The following is a 14,490-nucleotide window of genomic DNA, read 5'->3' as shown; positions in this document are numbered from 1 at the left end:
CTGATTTAGTCAGACATTTTTGGTTGTTACGGACAGAGATTCAACATCAACAAACATGGGGAAATTTGTTAACTCATGATACTAGGAAATCCATTGATAGATACTAATGGATTTAGGTACAGCTAGATTCAGGAACCCATGCATTTCATTCACTGATAATAATACAATTTGTTGAGTGCCTATTAGTTGCCAGGCAAAGCTCCAGGCTGCCAAGATTTAATGATGAATAAAGCTAAGACTGTACCTTCATGGAGTTTTATTTTACAAGTTTAGTATATAATGAAAACCATGAACCAACTTGATTTGCCTCCAAAAGCTGACTTCCGTTACCCTTCTCTTCCCTTCTTTTGCCTTCCCTTTTGTTTCCTTTCCCTAGCATCTCATCTCTTTTAAGCCCCAAATTAATTTCTCATATCTTTCCTTCTTCCGCTCTCCCTCTCCTTATTCCCCTTCCCTCTCCCTCCCTTTTCTCCTCTTTCCACTCCCCAGCTATGCTTTTTTTGTGACACCCATTTTCAAAGACACCTTAACCAGCTCAAGGTATATCTGCTGCCAGTTTATCAATCCCAGTGGAGAAAAATATGCCTCCTTCTTCATAATTTTATGAACCACCTTATAGCTGAATCTCACTGGTTTGGACGTTATCATGAGTTTACCCCTGGGCCAGAACTCCTTGGTTGAGAATCGGAAGGAAAAATTAGAGGGTTTACCAAAAGAATCCAAGAGAGATTGTTGGGAAAATGGAGATCTCCAAGTCAGGCCTTCTTTGTGCATTGCCTGATATGTGTACTGACACTGCTGTGCTAGCAGGTATGGTCTAGGGGTTTCACAAGCAAAGCCATCCTGATTTTCTAACCTTATATAGTGATGATCCTTTCCTTGAGTATTGATAACGCCTGGCAGAGCAGCATTAGATACATTTTTGCCCTAACACATTATCAGAATGTTTTCCCCTATGTTTATCCTCCCACCCCTATTTCAGAGTCCAGGGAAGCTGGAATTTTATGTGGTTAAAGATCTTGATCATGGGTTTGATTTGCAGCTGATGCTAAACTTTTATCCATTCTAAAGAGATATTGCCCATTTCTTTTCTAAGAGAAATGTCCATAGGTAGTGAAAAGGAAACGTTTAGAAAGGTTCACATTCTCAGACTGTGATTTACACATAATATAAAGGTTTTACAGTGTTCAAGGTTCTTTAAATAACGGTGCTATTTGTAATAAGAATATCATTTCTACATGCAGGGTCTGAAAGTAGATAGGCAACCCTCCAAACAGGATAGAGTGACTGCTAGATCAATAGATAATTTTTTCTCCTCCCTTCTGTTGTCTAAATCATAGGTTTAAATGACAGGAAAATGTGTTAGAGATGGAGTGCATGGCACAGTATAGCTTTCTGCCATTCTGATGATTTTGACTTCCATCTCTTCCAAATGACAGCAATCTGAAGAGTGGGCATTTGATTAGCCCATACATTCAATATATGTGAATCACCACTATACAATATTTTGAAGATTTCTCATACATTTAATCAAGTTTGCAGGTACCATTGAGAAAAAAACAAAGCGAGAGATATTGGCCTTCTTACAACCATTTCCAACATATTAATATCGTGCCCTGAAACTAACATGAAACCACAGATCTGATGGAAGAACTGAAATAGTAAATTTATATTCTTGGGGTCTCCATGAGTGACTCCTTATACTAAACTATGTGTTTAAGGCAGAGTGAGGAGCTGGAATGGGGAACTGCCTTTAAACAAATATTCAGTCAATTTCAGAAATTTAAAAATTGCTATTCTTTATTTTTTTGTTTTATAAATCAGGAAGTTGTGAAATATTCAGCGAATTTAAATATTTTGCATATCTCTTCAGTGTTTCAGAGGGAGTGATGAATATTTAATAAAAGAGACAGAACAAAAGAAGAAAAATGAACACCCTCTTTTAATAAATAGAGGGGCTTTTATTTCCCAATAAGACAAAGGACAGTATTATTAAAAATTGAACCAAGATATTGTCTTTTTACTGAAGAATGATTGTGAAAAATCAAAATTTCAATTAATGTCCCCAATCATTTTTGTGTAGTACTGAACTAAAAATAAGAAGTCTTCTTGATAGCATCTGATACTTTGGCAAACTGGACTTAAATTTAGAGCCAGAAGCTAGGCGAATAAAGGACCCCCTATAAAAAGCCAAATCAGGAAATTCATTCTCTTTCCTCTCATCAGTTCAACCTCAGATTTGCCCCAAATGTGTTTTGTAAAATAGAGCCCCAAGACAAAAACAAATAAAGTTTAATAAACACGAACCTCCCTAGCACGATAAATGGCAACTAGGAAAGCTGCCTGAAGCACTGTGAGAGCATGCTCCCGCCTGTCTCTTCTTTTTTTAAAAAACAATGATAGTTAGTAAATGGCTATCTCTATAGCAAACTCATCCTCTGCAGGTAAAGGTAAAGGCAAGTGGGAGCACTTTGAGAAAGGTACACAGGTTCTGTAGGCAACATGTGACGGGGCAGATAAACTCAAACCGAGATTTTTTTTTGATGGCCTTTGAAAAGAAACATGTGAAACTCCATAAAATTACAAAATCTTAGAATTTTAAGAGATGAGAGACAGTTTAGATATGGCATAGAAATGGCCCTGGGCTGGAAGTCCAGAGGTCCTGGTCTGACACTATTGAGGCCATATGATCAGAATCAGAGATTTCATCTTTCTGGGTTTTGCTCTTTTCAGCTTTGAGAGGAATGGAGGAGTGAGGAAGAAGAAGAAATAGATTGAGATAGTCTTGCTGAGTCAGGGCTGTGCCACCTGCTCCAGATACTGTGTCTTTAGATTCACAATAATCCCCGAACCAAGTTATTTACTCACATTTTAAACATGAGAAAACCCCGACTGACAGCCAGCCCCGGCCTTTTCTGCAGTGCAGTGAGAACATCCTCCCAACAGGGAAACATGGTTATGAGTTCTTGACAGGTTTTGGGCTCCCCCATTTTCTGGGGTCTGTCACTCATGTCTGCTCCCTCCGTTGGACAGATAAGTCTGGAGTGTAGAGAAGTTGCCAGATCACCTAGGTAGTTGTTGGCAGAGAGTGCTTATGACTGCTTTTCGTTTCCTTCTTATTCAGCAAAGACAGGCAGTAAATGGATGAAGACCACACACTTAGGTTTAATTACTAGGCAATGGTGTCAAAATGAAGATGGAGCTCTCCCTTCGCTTCAGTTTGTTAAACTATTTTTAGTTTATAGAGCCTGGAGGGTTAGGGAGGGAGAGTTGGGTTGATTCCCTGGAAACTAGAATTTGCTCATTGACCAAACCTTTAGTTATTTAAAAATATATCCACGGACCTACTATGCAAAAGATATTCATCTGGCGTTTCTGTTCCTTATTTCACCTCTTACAGTATCCCAGACTAATTGTTTAAAATGAACTGTCTCAAATATCCCTTCCTTAAACAGAAGTAACTTTTCCTTTAACAATTCTAGTTTTTGGCAAGGTTTTCATATATTATCTGCCTGAGTAGAGAAAGTCAAAGTCCAGGTGATCTAAAAATAGTTTCTGTGTATTTTCCAAAGCAATACTTTCATGTTTCTCCCCCACAGTAGAAACACTTTCCTAATTACCCTGAATACTATTAATGCCTTTTATTGTTTCCAGCACACTGACACCATGGTTGATTGTCCTGCTAACGCAGTCAAGAAGACAGGGCCTATATCGTGCTATCCACTGTGCTTATGAGAGAACTCAGACATAAAAAACAAGCAAATCTGTAGTCCAAGATCACAGAACCTAACAACAAAGGGCTGACACTATGAAGCAAGAGTCCTTTTTGTTTATTTGGCCTGTCTCAGTGATTGGCTTCTTGTCCAATTTAGGTTGATAATTCAAAAATATTTTTACTTGGGTTCATAACAGAGCACAGGAGAGTATGGAGTGATGGGCTACTGTCCCCATTTTCTATGTAAATCTGAGCATTGAGGGATTATTATCCTTGTTCCAACGCTGGTAACATTTAAAGAAATCAGTGCTAACAAAGGGCCAGCGAATGGATGATTTCAGCTGGTGGCCCCAATTCCCTAACTTCCAGTCCTGTCTTTACCATTCCCCAGCTGCTCTAAACCAAGAAAACAAATATGGCACCCAACTCAAGTGCAGTTTTTGAATTGCCTTCATCCAAAGATTTGAAAGCTGGAGATACTAAATTGCAAATATTATACAAAGAGAATCTCAACCACACAAAGGTGGAAATGCTAATATCCCTGGAATCCTCTGAGCTTGCAGATCAAACTATAGTTTGCTATAATCACCCTATAAGGAAGCTTAAAAAATAACATCTTCATGGCTGTCAAACTGATCCCTTCACATGGTAGAAAAAAGGCTGGCCATTCCAGCCACCGTTCTTCTAGTACCTGTCTTGCTATTTCTTGTCCTGGTGCTGCTTTGACCTTGCCACTTTCCTATCTGGGCTTCCCTGGTGGCTCAAATAGTAAAGAATCTGCCTGCAGTGCCCAGACCTGGGTTTGATCCTTGGGTTGGAAAGATCCCCTGGAGAAGGAAATGGCTACCCACTCCAGTATTGCTGCTTGTAGAATCCCATGGACAGAGGAATTTTCCTATTCAGATTTTGCTCCGGACTTAAGGTCAGGCTAAATCCTCCCATCCCTCTGTGATATTACTTGACTTCCCAAATGCAGCATTTTCTTCTTCTGAGCATCTCATTTAGCCCTGTAAGGAGCTAGTCTTTCTGCCTAGTTGTTAGTGTTGTTGGTCTCACGTTGGGATCACTGACTGGATTAGAAGCTCCTTGAGTGTAAGGAAGTAACTCGCTTTTTGTGTGTCCCCCTGACCCCCACCTCCACAGTGACCAACATAGTGCCTTACACCTTAGGAACATGTGCTATACACTTAGTTACACGTTACTGAAGCCAGGTAGAATATGAACTCCCACAAAATGTGTGTCTGTAACCACCCTACTGACAATCTTAAACATCTCTATTACCCCTGGCAATAGAGTTGCTGGATTTAGCACATAAAATTACAGAACACCCAGTTAAATTTGAAACTTAGGTAAATAATGACATTTTTAAAAGTATAAATACATCCTTTAATTTGCTAAGATTTAAAATTTAAAAATGTTATCTGACTTGTACTTACATAGGGCACTTCACTGGCCTCACCCGAATCCTGGTCCTATCAGAGCTTGCCTTTATTTCCAATTCTGATATTTGTTCAATGCTGATTTTTTGGCATTAATTTTGAGTTTCTAAAGTATGCATTAAATTATCATTTCTCTTGATTTCTGAGTTCTTTGATGACTTCTTCCTCTTTATACCTGAGGCAAGTGCCTCACTCCCCTCACTCTGGTCCCAGTATGGTCTAATCCTTATGGTCACCTTTGTGCAACAGTGATAAGGTTATGTCACCAGCAGGATACAGTGAACCCAGGGTCTGACACAGTGTTTACTTAGTGATTATTTTATGTATTCTGTCTTATGCATTACTTTATGTATTATGTATTCTGTCTTGACCTTATTTTTACATTGGAAAGTTCAGTGAGCTGGTCTGCTTCTCTCATTCAGCTCAGTTAAGTTTAGTCACTCAGTCGTGTCTGACTCTTTGTGACTCCATGAACCGCAGCATGCCAGGCCTCCCTGTCCATCACAAACTTCCAGAGTCCACCCAAACCCATGTCCATTGAGTCGGTGATGCCATCCAGCCATCTCATCCTCTGTTGTGCCCTTCTCCTCCTGCTCTCAATCTCTCCCATCATCAGGGTCTTTTCAAATGAGTCAGCTTTTCGCATGAGGTGGCCAAAGTATTGGAGTCTCAGCTTCAACATCAGTCCTTCCAATGAACACTCAGGACTGATCTCCTTTAGGATGGACTGCTTGGATCTCCAGGGGACTCTCAAGAGTCTTCTCCAACACCACAGTTTAAAAGCATCAATTCTTCAGCACTCAGCATTCTTTACAGTCCAACTCTCACATCCATACAGGACCACAGGAAAAAACATAACCTTGACTAGATGGACCTTTGTTGCCAAAGTAATGTCTCTGCTTTTTAATATGATGTCTAGGTTGGTCATAACTTTCCTACGAAGGAGTATACATCTTTTAATTTCATGGCTGCAATCACCATCTGCAGTGATTTTAGAGCCCAGAAAAATAAAGTCAGCCACTGTTTCCACTGTTTCCCCATCTATTTCCTGTGAAGTGATGGGACCAGATGCCATGATCTTCGTTTTCTGAATGTTGAACTTTAAGCCAGCTTTTTCACTCTCCTCTTTCACTTTCATCAAGAAGCTTTTTAGTTCCTCTTCATTTTCTTCCATAAGGGTGGTGTCATCTGCATATCTGAGGTTGTTGATATTTCTCCCGGCAATCTTGATTCCAGCGTGTGCTTCCTCCAGCCCAGCGTTTCTCATGATGTACTCTGCATATAAGTTAAATAAGCAGGGTGACAATATACAGCCTCGACGTAGTCCTTTTCCTATTTGGAACCAGTCTGTTGTTCCATGTCCAGTACTAACTGTTGCTTCCTGACCTGTATACAGGTTTCTTAAGGAGCAGGTCAGGTGGTCTGGTATTCCCATCTCTTTCATAATTTTCCACAGTTTATTGTGATCCACACAGTCAAAGGCTTTGGCATAGTCAATAAAGCAGAAATGGATGTTTTTCTGGAACTCTCTTCCTTTTTCCATGATCCAGCAGATGTTGTTAATCTGATCTCTTGTTCCTCTGCCTTTTGTAAAACCAGCTTGAACATCTAGAAGTTCACGATTCATGTATTGCTGAAGCGTGGCTTGGAAAATTTTTAGCATCACTTTACTAGCGTGTGAGATGAGTGCAATTGTGCGATAGTTTGAGCATTCTTTGGCATTGCCTTTCTCTGGGATTGGAATGAAAACTGACCTTTTCCAGTCCTGTGGCCACTGCTGAGTTTTCCAAATTTGCTGGCATATTGAGTGCAGCACTTTCACAGCATCATCTTCCATGATTTGAAATAGCTCAACTGGAATTCCATCACCTCACTAGCTTTGTTCATAGTGATGCTTCCTAAGGCCCACTTGACTTCACATTCCAGGATGTCTGGCTCTAGGTCAGTGATTACACCATCATGATTATCTGGGTCTTGAAGATCTTTTTTGTACAGTTTTTCTGTGTATTTTTGCCACCTCTTCTTAATATCTTCTGCTTCTGTTAGGTCCATACCATTTCTGTCCTTTATTGAGCCCATCTTTGAATGAAATATTCCCTTGGTATCTCTAATTATCTTAAAGAGATCTCTAGTCTTTCCCGTTCTGTTATTTTCCTCTATTTGTTTGCACTGATCACTGAGGAAAGCTTTCTTATCTCTCCTCGCTATTCTTTGGAACTCTGCATTCACATGGGAATACCTTTCCTTTTCTCCTTTGCTTTTTGCTTCCCTTCTTTTCACAGCTATTTGTAAGGCCTCCTCAGACAGCCATTTTGCTTTTTTGCATTTGTTTTTCTTGGGGATGGTCTTGATTCCTGTCTCTGTACAACGTCACAAACCCCATCCATTGTTCATCAGGCACTCTGTCTGTCAGATCTAGTCCCTTAAATCTATTTCTCACTTCCATTGTATAGTCATAAGGGATTTGATTCAGGTCATACCTGATGGTGTAGTGGTTTTCTCCACTTTCTTCACCTCACAATTGTTCAGTTTTCAAAGTAAATTCTTAATTACTCTCATGCATGGAAAAGGCTTAAGAAATCTGTGTTTCCAGAATGATCATGGTCCAGACCTCCATAAAAGTGCCTGTATTTTGAAGGCAGACATCCTATTTCCAAGGAGCAAACCAAAGAGAAAAGAAGCAGTTTTGGCTACCAAGTTAGTGTCTCACCTAACTTCACCAAGCACTGAAGTTATACCCTCTATGTGATAGCTGCGTTCAGTTGATAAAGCAGCACATTGTTCTTCTCCATATACTTTTGTTTCTTTGGAGCTAATTTTATGCTGATATTTCAGAGTTGTAGACGTTAGTCAATTTCTTTTAAGCTCTTTCTGTTTATAAAACTTCAGAGTGTATATCAGAGTGGTCAGTATTTGAGTTCAAGGAGTGGAAAGCGGTGATGGGAATTTGGAGGATTTTTAAATGATTAAAAATGCATACATATGCCCTGGTTTGGGCTTTTTCATGAAAATGCTATAGGATTACACATCAACCAACTATTCATTCAGAGGAAAAAAAATTAATTAAGCAAGTTGTAGACAAGAGTAACTGATTTAATTCTGTTGTTGTTCAGTCACTAAGTAATGTCTGACTTTTTGCAGCCCCATGAACTGCAGCACACTAGGCTCCTTGTCTTTCACTATCTCCTGGAACTTGCTCAAATTCATGTCCAAAATCTAGGTATATTGGAATTGGATGTGTATGTTTCAGTCTTGCACATCCAGGACTTTTCCAATGAAAGAGAACATCTAGAAATCTGTCAGATGTTAATTTCTATGGATCCTTAAAACATATCCTATGAGACACAATTTATAACCTGGGATCTCATCTCATCATATACATAAGTTGCTGCAGAGACCTGCATGTTTTACAGAGACTGAGTATAAACAAGAATTGGCCTACCACTGGGACCATAAATAAATCTGTAAGGTGTTTGACTAATGTTTAGATAATTTAATAGATTTGACAAAGATTTGGGGGACTATTTTCTCTTCAAAGATAATGCCATCCATAAAGTTATACAGAGCTTTTTATCCATGGGAATGTTGTTGCTGCTGTGGTTTTTTTAAAAAGATAATGGAGATTCCATTTTATTTGGTTTGTGTTACTACAGAAATGAAAAATTCAAAAAAACAAGGGAGGGGAAGGAATAGAAGTTAAACTTCCAAACTTCCTGTGAATAATTTATCAAATACCATTGCTATTATCTTTTGCTTTTGCCTCTGCTTGTTACAGTCATAAGGGAAATTTTCCTTCTGGTCTCAAGCTGTGGGTCCCTTCTTATCATGTTTAGCATTGCAGTGCATGGCAAAACAGAGATTAAAACACTATGTTTTCTACTAAAGCACCTCTTTTGATTTTGATACAGAAATTACAAAAAGACTTGTGATACATTAGTATAAAATTCTGATCATTCTTTTTCTAGTTTTGTTTTATTATCTCAATAGTCTTCTATTCAGAAGAAATATATAATGGAAAAAAAAACCACTTGTATTTGAAAGTAATAACAAAAACATCCTTGTATCTACTTAATTGTTGAATGTCTGGAGAAAGGAAGAAAACACAGATCTGCATGGAGTTGAATACAGACGTATGTGTAACCATCTTGAGAATGTATTGATTTTCATCAACTTTCAATCTATTTCAGAGAGATTAACTTCAGAGATCAAGTTATATCAACTGGGTATTTAAAAGAATCCTTTTTTTTTTTTTTAATGATTTGAACTCTACAACTCAAGTGTGTTTCTTAATTTTTTTTTAACCTTTAATGTCACTAACATTGAAATTTTCTAAATCTGAAATTATTTTTTTTTCTTAATAGACTGGAAGAAAAGAAAAAGGAGATCCTCTAAACATTGCAATTGATAAGATGACCAAGAAAACAAGAGATCTAAGGAGACAGGTACTGTTTTCCTTTATAAGTGCCTGGTATTAATACTTAGTGGTGGTTTCTAAGAATGTGCTTTTTCAGACCTAATACTTAGCTTGCTGTTCTTTATAATATCTACATATACACAGAAACTTTTCATCAACAAATCAGTCTGCCTGGCAAACAGATGTAACAGGTGCAATGGTGGTGGTGATGAAAACAACCCCTAAGTCAGAAGCAGCAGACAGTGAGGGGAAACCCTCTCACTGACCAGACACAATCTTCCTAGAAGGAGAGAATTTCTGCCCTTTACATATAGTCTTCAGTTTTTCAGACCTAGGGATATGAAGAACCAGTCTCTAATTTCTGCTAGCTCTTACTAAAACTCCCAAGGCAATCAATGAATAAACAAGAGTGCCAATGGTTAATGTGAAATACAACTCTTAATCTGATGGGCTAATTAAGATCTCTGACCCAGGGTATTTCCTTGGGGACATAAATCTAGGGGAAAATTTGCTTATCAGATGATTGTTTGGGAAGCAGGGAAACCAAGCAAAGAAAGGTAGCTGGATGATTTAAATGATTAAGGGCATCATTAGCCTGAAGGGTCCATGTTGGGGGAGGGGTGAGGAATCTCTAGTCAGGGCCCCTTTTCATTTTGAAAGGGCTACATGAACACAAGTACCCATTTCTAGTACATCTTATTTTCTGTGTTGCTATGGTGAGCTCCAGTGTCTTCTGTAGTGTTCTTTTTCTGGAAGAAATGGTACCATCCATTAAGGAACTCCTTCTTGATTTCTGCCTCAGAGGCCTTATCTCTTGCTGTTAGCTTCTACATATATCCATCTCGTTCATTAAGTGTTGGTCATCTGGGACCAACCTCTGCTCTCAGGCAACACCTGCTTTACTTTCTGCATCTGTGAAAGCTGAACTGTCAGGGCTGCCTCATCTGTCAATAATACTCATCCCTACAGCATGTCAAGTACAGAGATTAGCAAACTGTCTGGGCAAGAATGGCCAAGGAGAAACTTAAAAAATGGTTTGAAGAAAAGGAAGACACTGCTTCAAATCATTATTATGGAGCTTTTCTGGGCTATTTTCAGGTTATCACCAGAAAGTACAGACACACTGATCTGGTGTTCTCTAGAAGGTACCACTACTACTACTAAGTCGAGTCAGTAGTGTTCAACTCTGTGCAACCCCACAGATGGCAGCCAACCAGGCTCCTCTGTCCCTGGGGTTCTCCAGGCAAGAATACTGGAGTGGGTTGCCATTTCCTTCTCCAGTGCATGAAAGTGAAAAGTGAAAGTGAAGTCGCTTAGTCGTGTCCGACTTTTTGCAACCCCATGGACTGTAGCCCACCAGGCTCCTCCGTCCATGGGATTTCCCAGGCAAGAGTCCTGGAGTGGGTTGCCATTGCCTTCTCCAGAAGGTACCGCAATTAGTTCTAAAATATGAAGATTCTAGTTTGAGTGCCCAGCTAATAAGCTCTTTGAAAGTGAAAGTATTAGTCTCTCAGTCATGTCTGACTCTTTGTAACCTCAATGGACTGTAGCCCACCAGGCACCTCTGTCCATGGAATTCTCTAGGCAAGAATACTGGAGTGGGTAACCCTTTCCTTCTCTGGGGGATCTTTTCTGACCCAGGGATCGAATCCTGGTCTCTTGCATTGCATGTTGATTCTTTACCATCTGAGCCACTAGAGAAGCCCAATAAACCTTTAGAGGAAAGTGTTTTCTTTTTATTTTATCTTGAAATAAGGGAGAATAAAACATTGTCTTCTTAGGCATTAGTAGGTAATATTAAGAGAGAGTATGACCAGGTCTACTTCTCCTTGCCCTCTTAGACTATCTTTCCATACAAAGTCCCCATCTGATATGAAATGATATTGGTGGTAATAATTGAGATTGAGGATGGTAGACAACATTGGGTCAGGTGTCTGGAGCTCAGGGTTTTACTTCTAGCTCTGCAACTAAATGGACCTTGTGACTGGATCCTTCGTCTCTTGGTCTCCTCTTACCTGTAAAGTAAGAAGCCAAACTAAGTCTGTAAACTCTTTGAATGAGTCCATTTATTTCCTCTGTCAGAAGTCCTAATGCCTGATACTCACAGGTTTTAAAAGCAATGGGAAGGGAACAGGCTTCTCTAGTGTTTACCTTTGGCTGGATTGTCAACCAGGCTTCCCAGGTGGTGTTAGTGATAAAGAACCCACCTGCCAGTGTAGGAGATATAAGAGATGTGGGTTTGATCCCTGGGTTGAGATGATCTCCTGGAGGAGGGCATGGCAACCCACTCTAGGATTCTTGCCTGTATTTTGCCAGTATTCTTGACAAAGGAGTCTGGGGGGCTATAGTCCATAGTGTCACGAAGAGTCAGACACAACTGAAGCAACTTAGTACACAGGGGTACAGGTTGTCGACCAGGCAAAGTTCATGAAATGAGTCTTCTTACCTCCCTGTCTAAGTCTTAATAGGGACCATTCTTTTACATTCTGGGGCCAACACTTAAGTTCTCTTCACTCATGGCCTGTCACAAGAATTTTTTTTTGTCTTACTAGGAAGGAATGGATACAGTAGTTTTTACCTTGATGCTACAATTCTCAGAAAAGTGTTGAATCTTTTTAGCTTTGGACATCAGTGAAATTTGAAGATGGACTTCATGGTACAGGAATTTTAAATGCTTTGGTGACAAGATCTTTGAAGAGCTTCCTTTATGGTGGCATTAGAAGGAATATGTCATGCCCTCAAATCATTCCATGTATAACTTTTTTTTTTTTTCTGCTCACCTTTCCCAGAGATTGAGAGGACTAAGAGTGAGAGAGAGTTGTTTTATGATAATCAGATCCAACAGTTATGGCATAATTTCACACCACATCCCTGAATTTGGCTCAAATAGCCTTCTCTTCCCCAATATGCCTTTCTAGAACTAAGATGGTCTCCATCTGTCAGTTCCATCCCAATCCATATGTTGGAATATTTTAATCTCTTTTCCCTATCTCTTCTGTTTCTCCATGCACACCTGTACTGGTACAAAACCTTTCCTGAGCTGAACAGAAGCTACCTAGCATTTCTGCAGATAGAATATGCAAGGAATCTGATTAGCTTGGCTCAGGTAGATGTTCAGTTTAGATGTGGGTAGCTAGTTAATTGGATTAACAAAATTTGATCTGAATGTCTGATATGTGATGGCCCAGGGCCTCCCTGGTGGCTTAAACAGGAAAAAAGTCTGCCTGCAATGCAGGAGACAAGGATCCAATCCCCGGGACAGGAAGATCCCCTGGAGAAGGGAATGGCAACCCCCTCCGATATTCTTGACTGGAGAATTCCATGGACAGATCCTGGTGGGCTATAGTCCATGGGGTTGCAAAGAGACATGACTGAGCAACTAAACACACACACAGTGAATGCTAGTGGTTCAAATGAAAACTGAAACACTTTCTGTTCCTTTAATTATGGACAGGCCTTTGTTAGAAAAGATTCTAAGTGAAAACCCTCAGCGATCCAACTCTAGTTCCTTGTAAACCTATATTCCTTTATACAATATTTAGAGAAATAAAATCACAGGCTGAAATCAAAGAAAAATATTTCTGATCACTTTCATAAGTTCCCACCCTTTGCACCTCCTCTCTTTTCCACATAGCCCCAAGGTTGGGCAGTGTTCTTGAGAAGGTGACGCTGGGCTTGCAAAGTTCTAGTCACCAAATTAAAAACAAATAAAGTCAATTATGATCATTATCTTGGACTTGCCTCATGAAAGAAAGTGGACTTAAATTTGTAGACATTTGAAAAAAAAGTCAAGTAATTGAATAATAAGAATTTCTGTTTTAAGTAGAATTTTCTAGTAAGTAGAGCTCTTTTTTTTTTTTTTTTTTTTCTCCCAGGCAGTATGTCCCAAGTAACTGGAGAGTCATAAATTGTGAGAAAGGTTGCAGGAACCCAAGGGCGTTATTTTAACTGATTGGCATGGATCCATGTTGCCAATTAACCCCAAGAGAGTGGGCAGTGGTAGAACAGAATCCTTTTAGGAGTATTTTGTTTGGAGTTAAAAATGGATTTAGGGGATATAACTGCCAGCTTTAAGCATTATGTTTTAATTTTAGAGCTGTGGGCACAGTATGCCCCACGTCTGAGCTATTGTCACTGCTGTGTTTCTGGAATCAGCCCATTATAAAAACAAAAGCTTTTGGCTGAGTCCCTGCTTGAGTACCTGGTAGCCCACATGGTCTATTTATCCCATAGAGAGGACCCAGTTGGTGTCTGCCAGCTGCTCCTCATGCCCCCCTTCTATATGCCACCTGTAAACTATTCTAGGCATGGTCTCTTGGTTTTCCTTATGCTTATAGGCATGTTGGTTTATCCTGATTGTTATTGTGGTCCTCGTGTTAGTCGTTCTCTCCCTCTAAGTTGATAAGCAAATCGGGACTCAAATGTTTTCCTATGAGAAGCTAATAATAGTAATCATAACATGTTAGTGTGTTGCTAAACTTAGCAGCTCTCTCTTATTCCTCAAACCAATCAATGGCCTAATTCTTTGCCATCACCCTTAATAGTCATCACAATAATTCCAGCAATGAAATGCAGCGTCAACTTGAGAAAAGTGTCAATTTTGCTGTCACAATCAAAACATGTATAGAATGCTTTTACACTGGAATGCAAACTTAATAGAATGGATTATACAACAAAGGGTTAAAAACAAACGAACAAAACTTGTCATTGGATGGTTTGTTAAAGGTCGATTTATCAACACCCTGCCTCCAGATAGGACTTCAGAAAAAAGCTCACTAGATTAATAAGAAATAATTACAGCTGAAGATTCCTCAGGTGTCCCTTTTGTGACCCAGTTCCTTAGGTAAAAACTGTGGCTAAAGGTGGACAGTCATCAGCCCAAGTTTGTAAAATCACTGTCCACGAAAATGTAAACTAAATTA

At 39.5% G+C, this 14,490-nt stretch overlaps 1 protein-coding gene across 2 annotated transcripts in view; it reads left to right on the top strand.

Moving 5' to 3' along the window:
* The window catches only part of LOC120860803 (catenin alpha-2-like), a 1,410,064-nt gene that overhangs the window by 1,094,827 nt on the left and 300,747 nt on the right, over positions 1-14,490 (top strand). For both annotated transcript variants that reach the window (XM_040236521.1, XM_040236522.1), the window contains one exon: positions 9,516-9,596. In XM_040236521.1, the coding sequence (XP_040092455.1) occupies positions 9,516-9,596 (81 nt within the window). The remainder of the gene's footprint in view (positions 1-9,515; positions 9,597-14,490) is intronic.

Source organism: Oryx dammah, unplaced genomic scaffold, assembly GCF_014754425.2.
Source record: "Oryx dammah isolate SB20612 unplaced genomic scaffold, SCBI_Odam_1.1 HiC_scaffold_11203, whole genome shotgun sequence".
Lineage (NCBI taxonomy): Eukaryota > Metazoa > Chordata > Mammalia > Artiodactyla > Bovidae > Oryx > Oryx dammah.
This window is presented reverse-complemented; position numbering and strand designations above follow the sequence as displayed.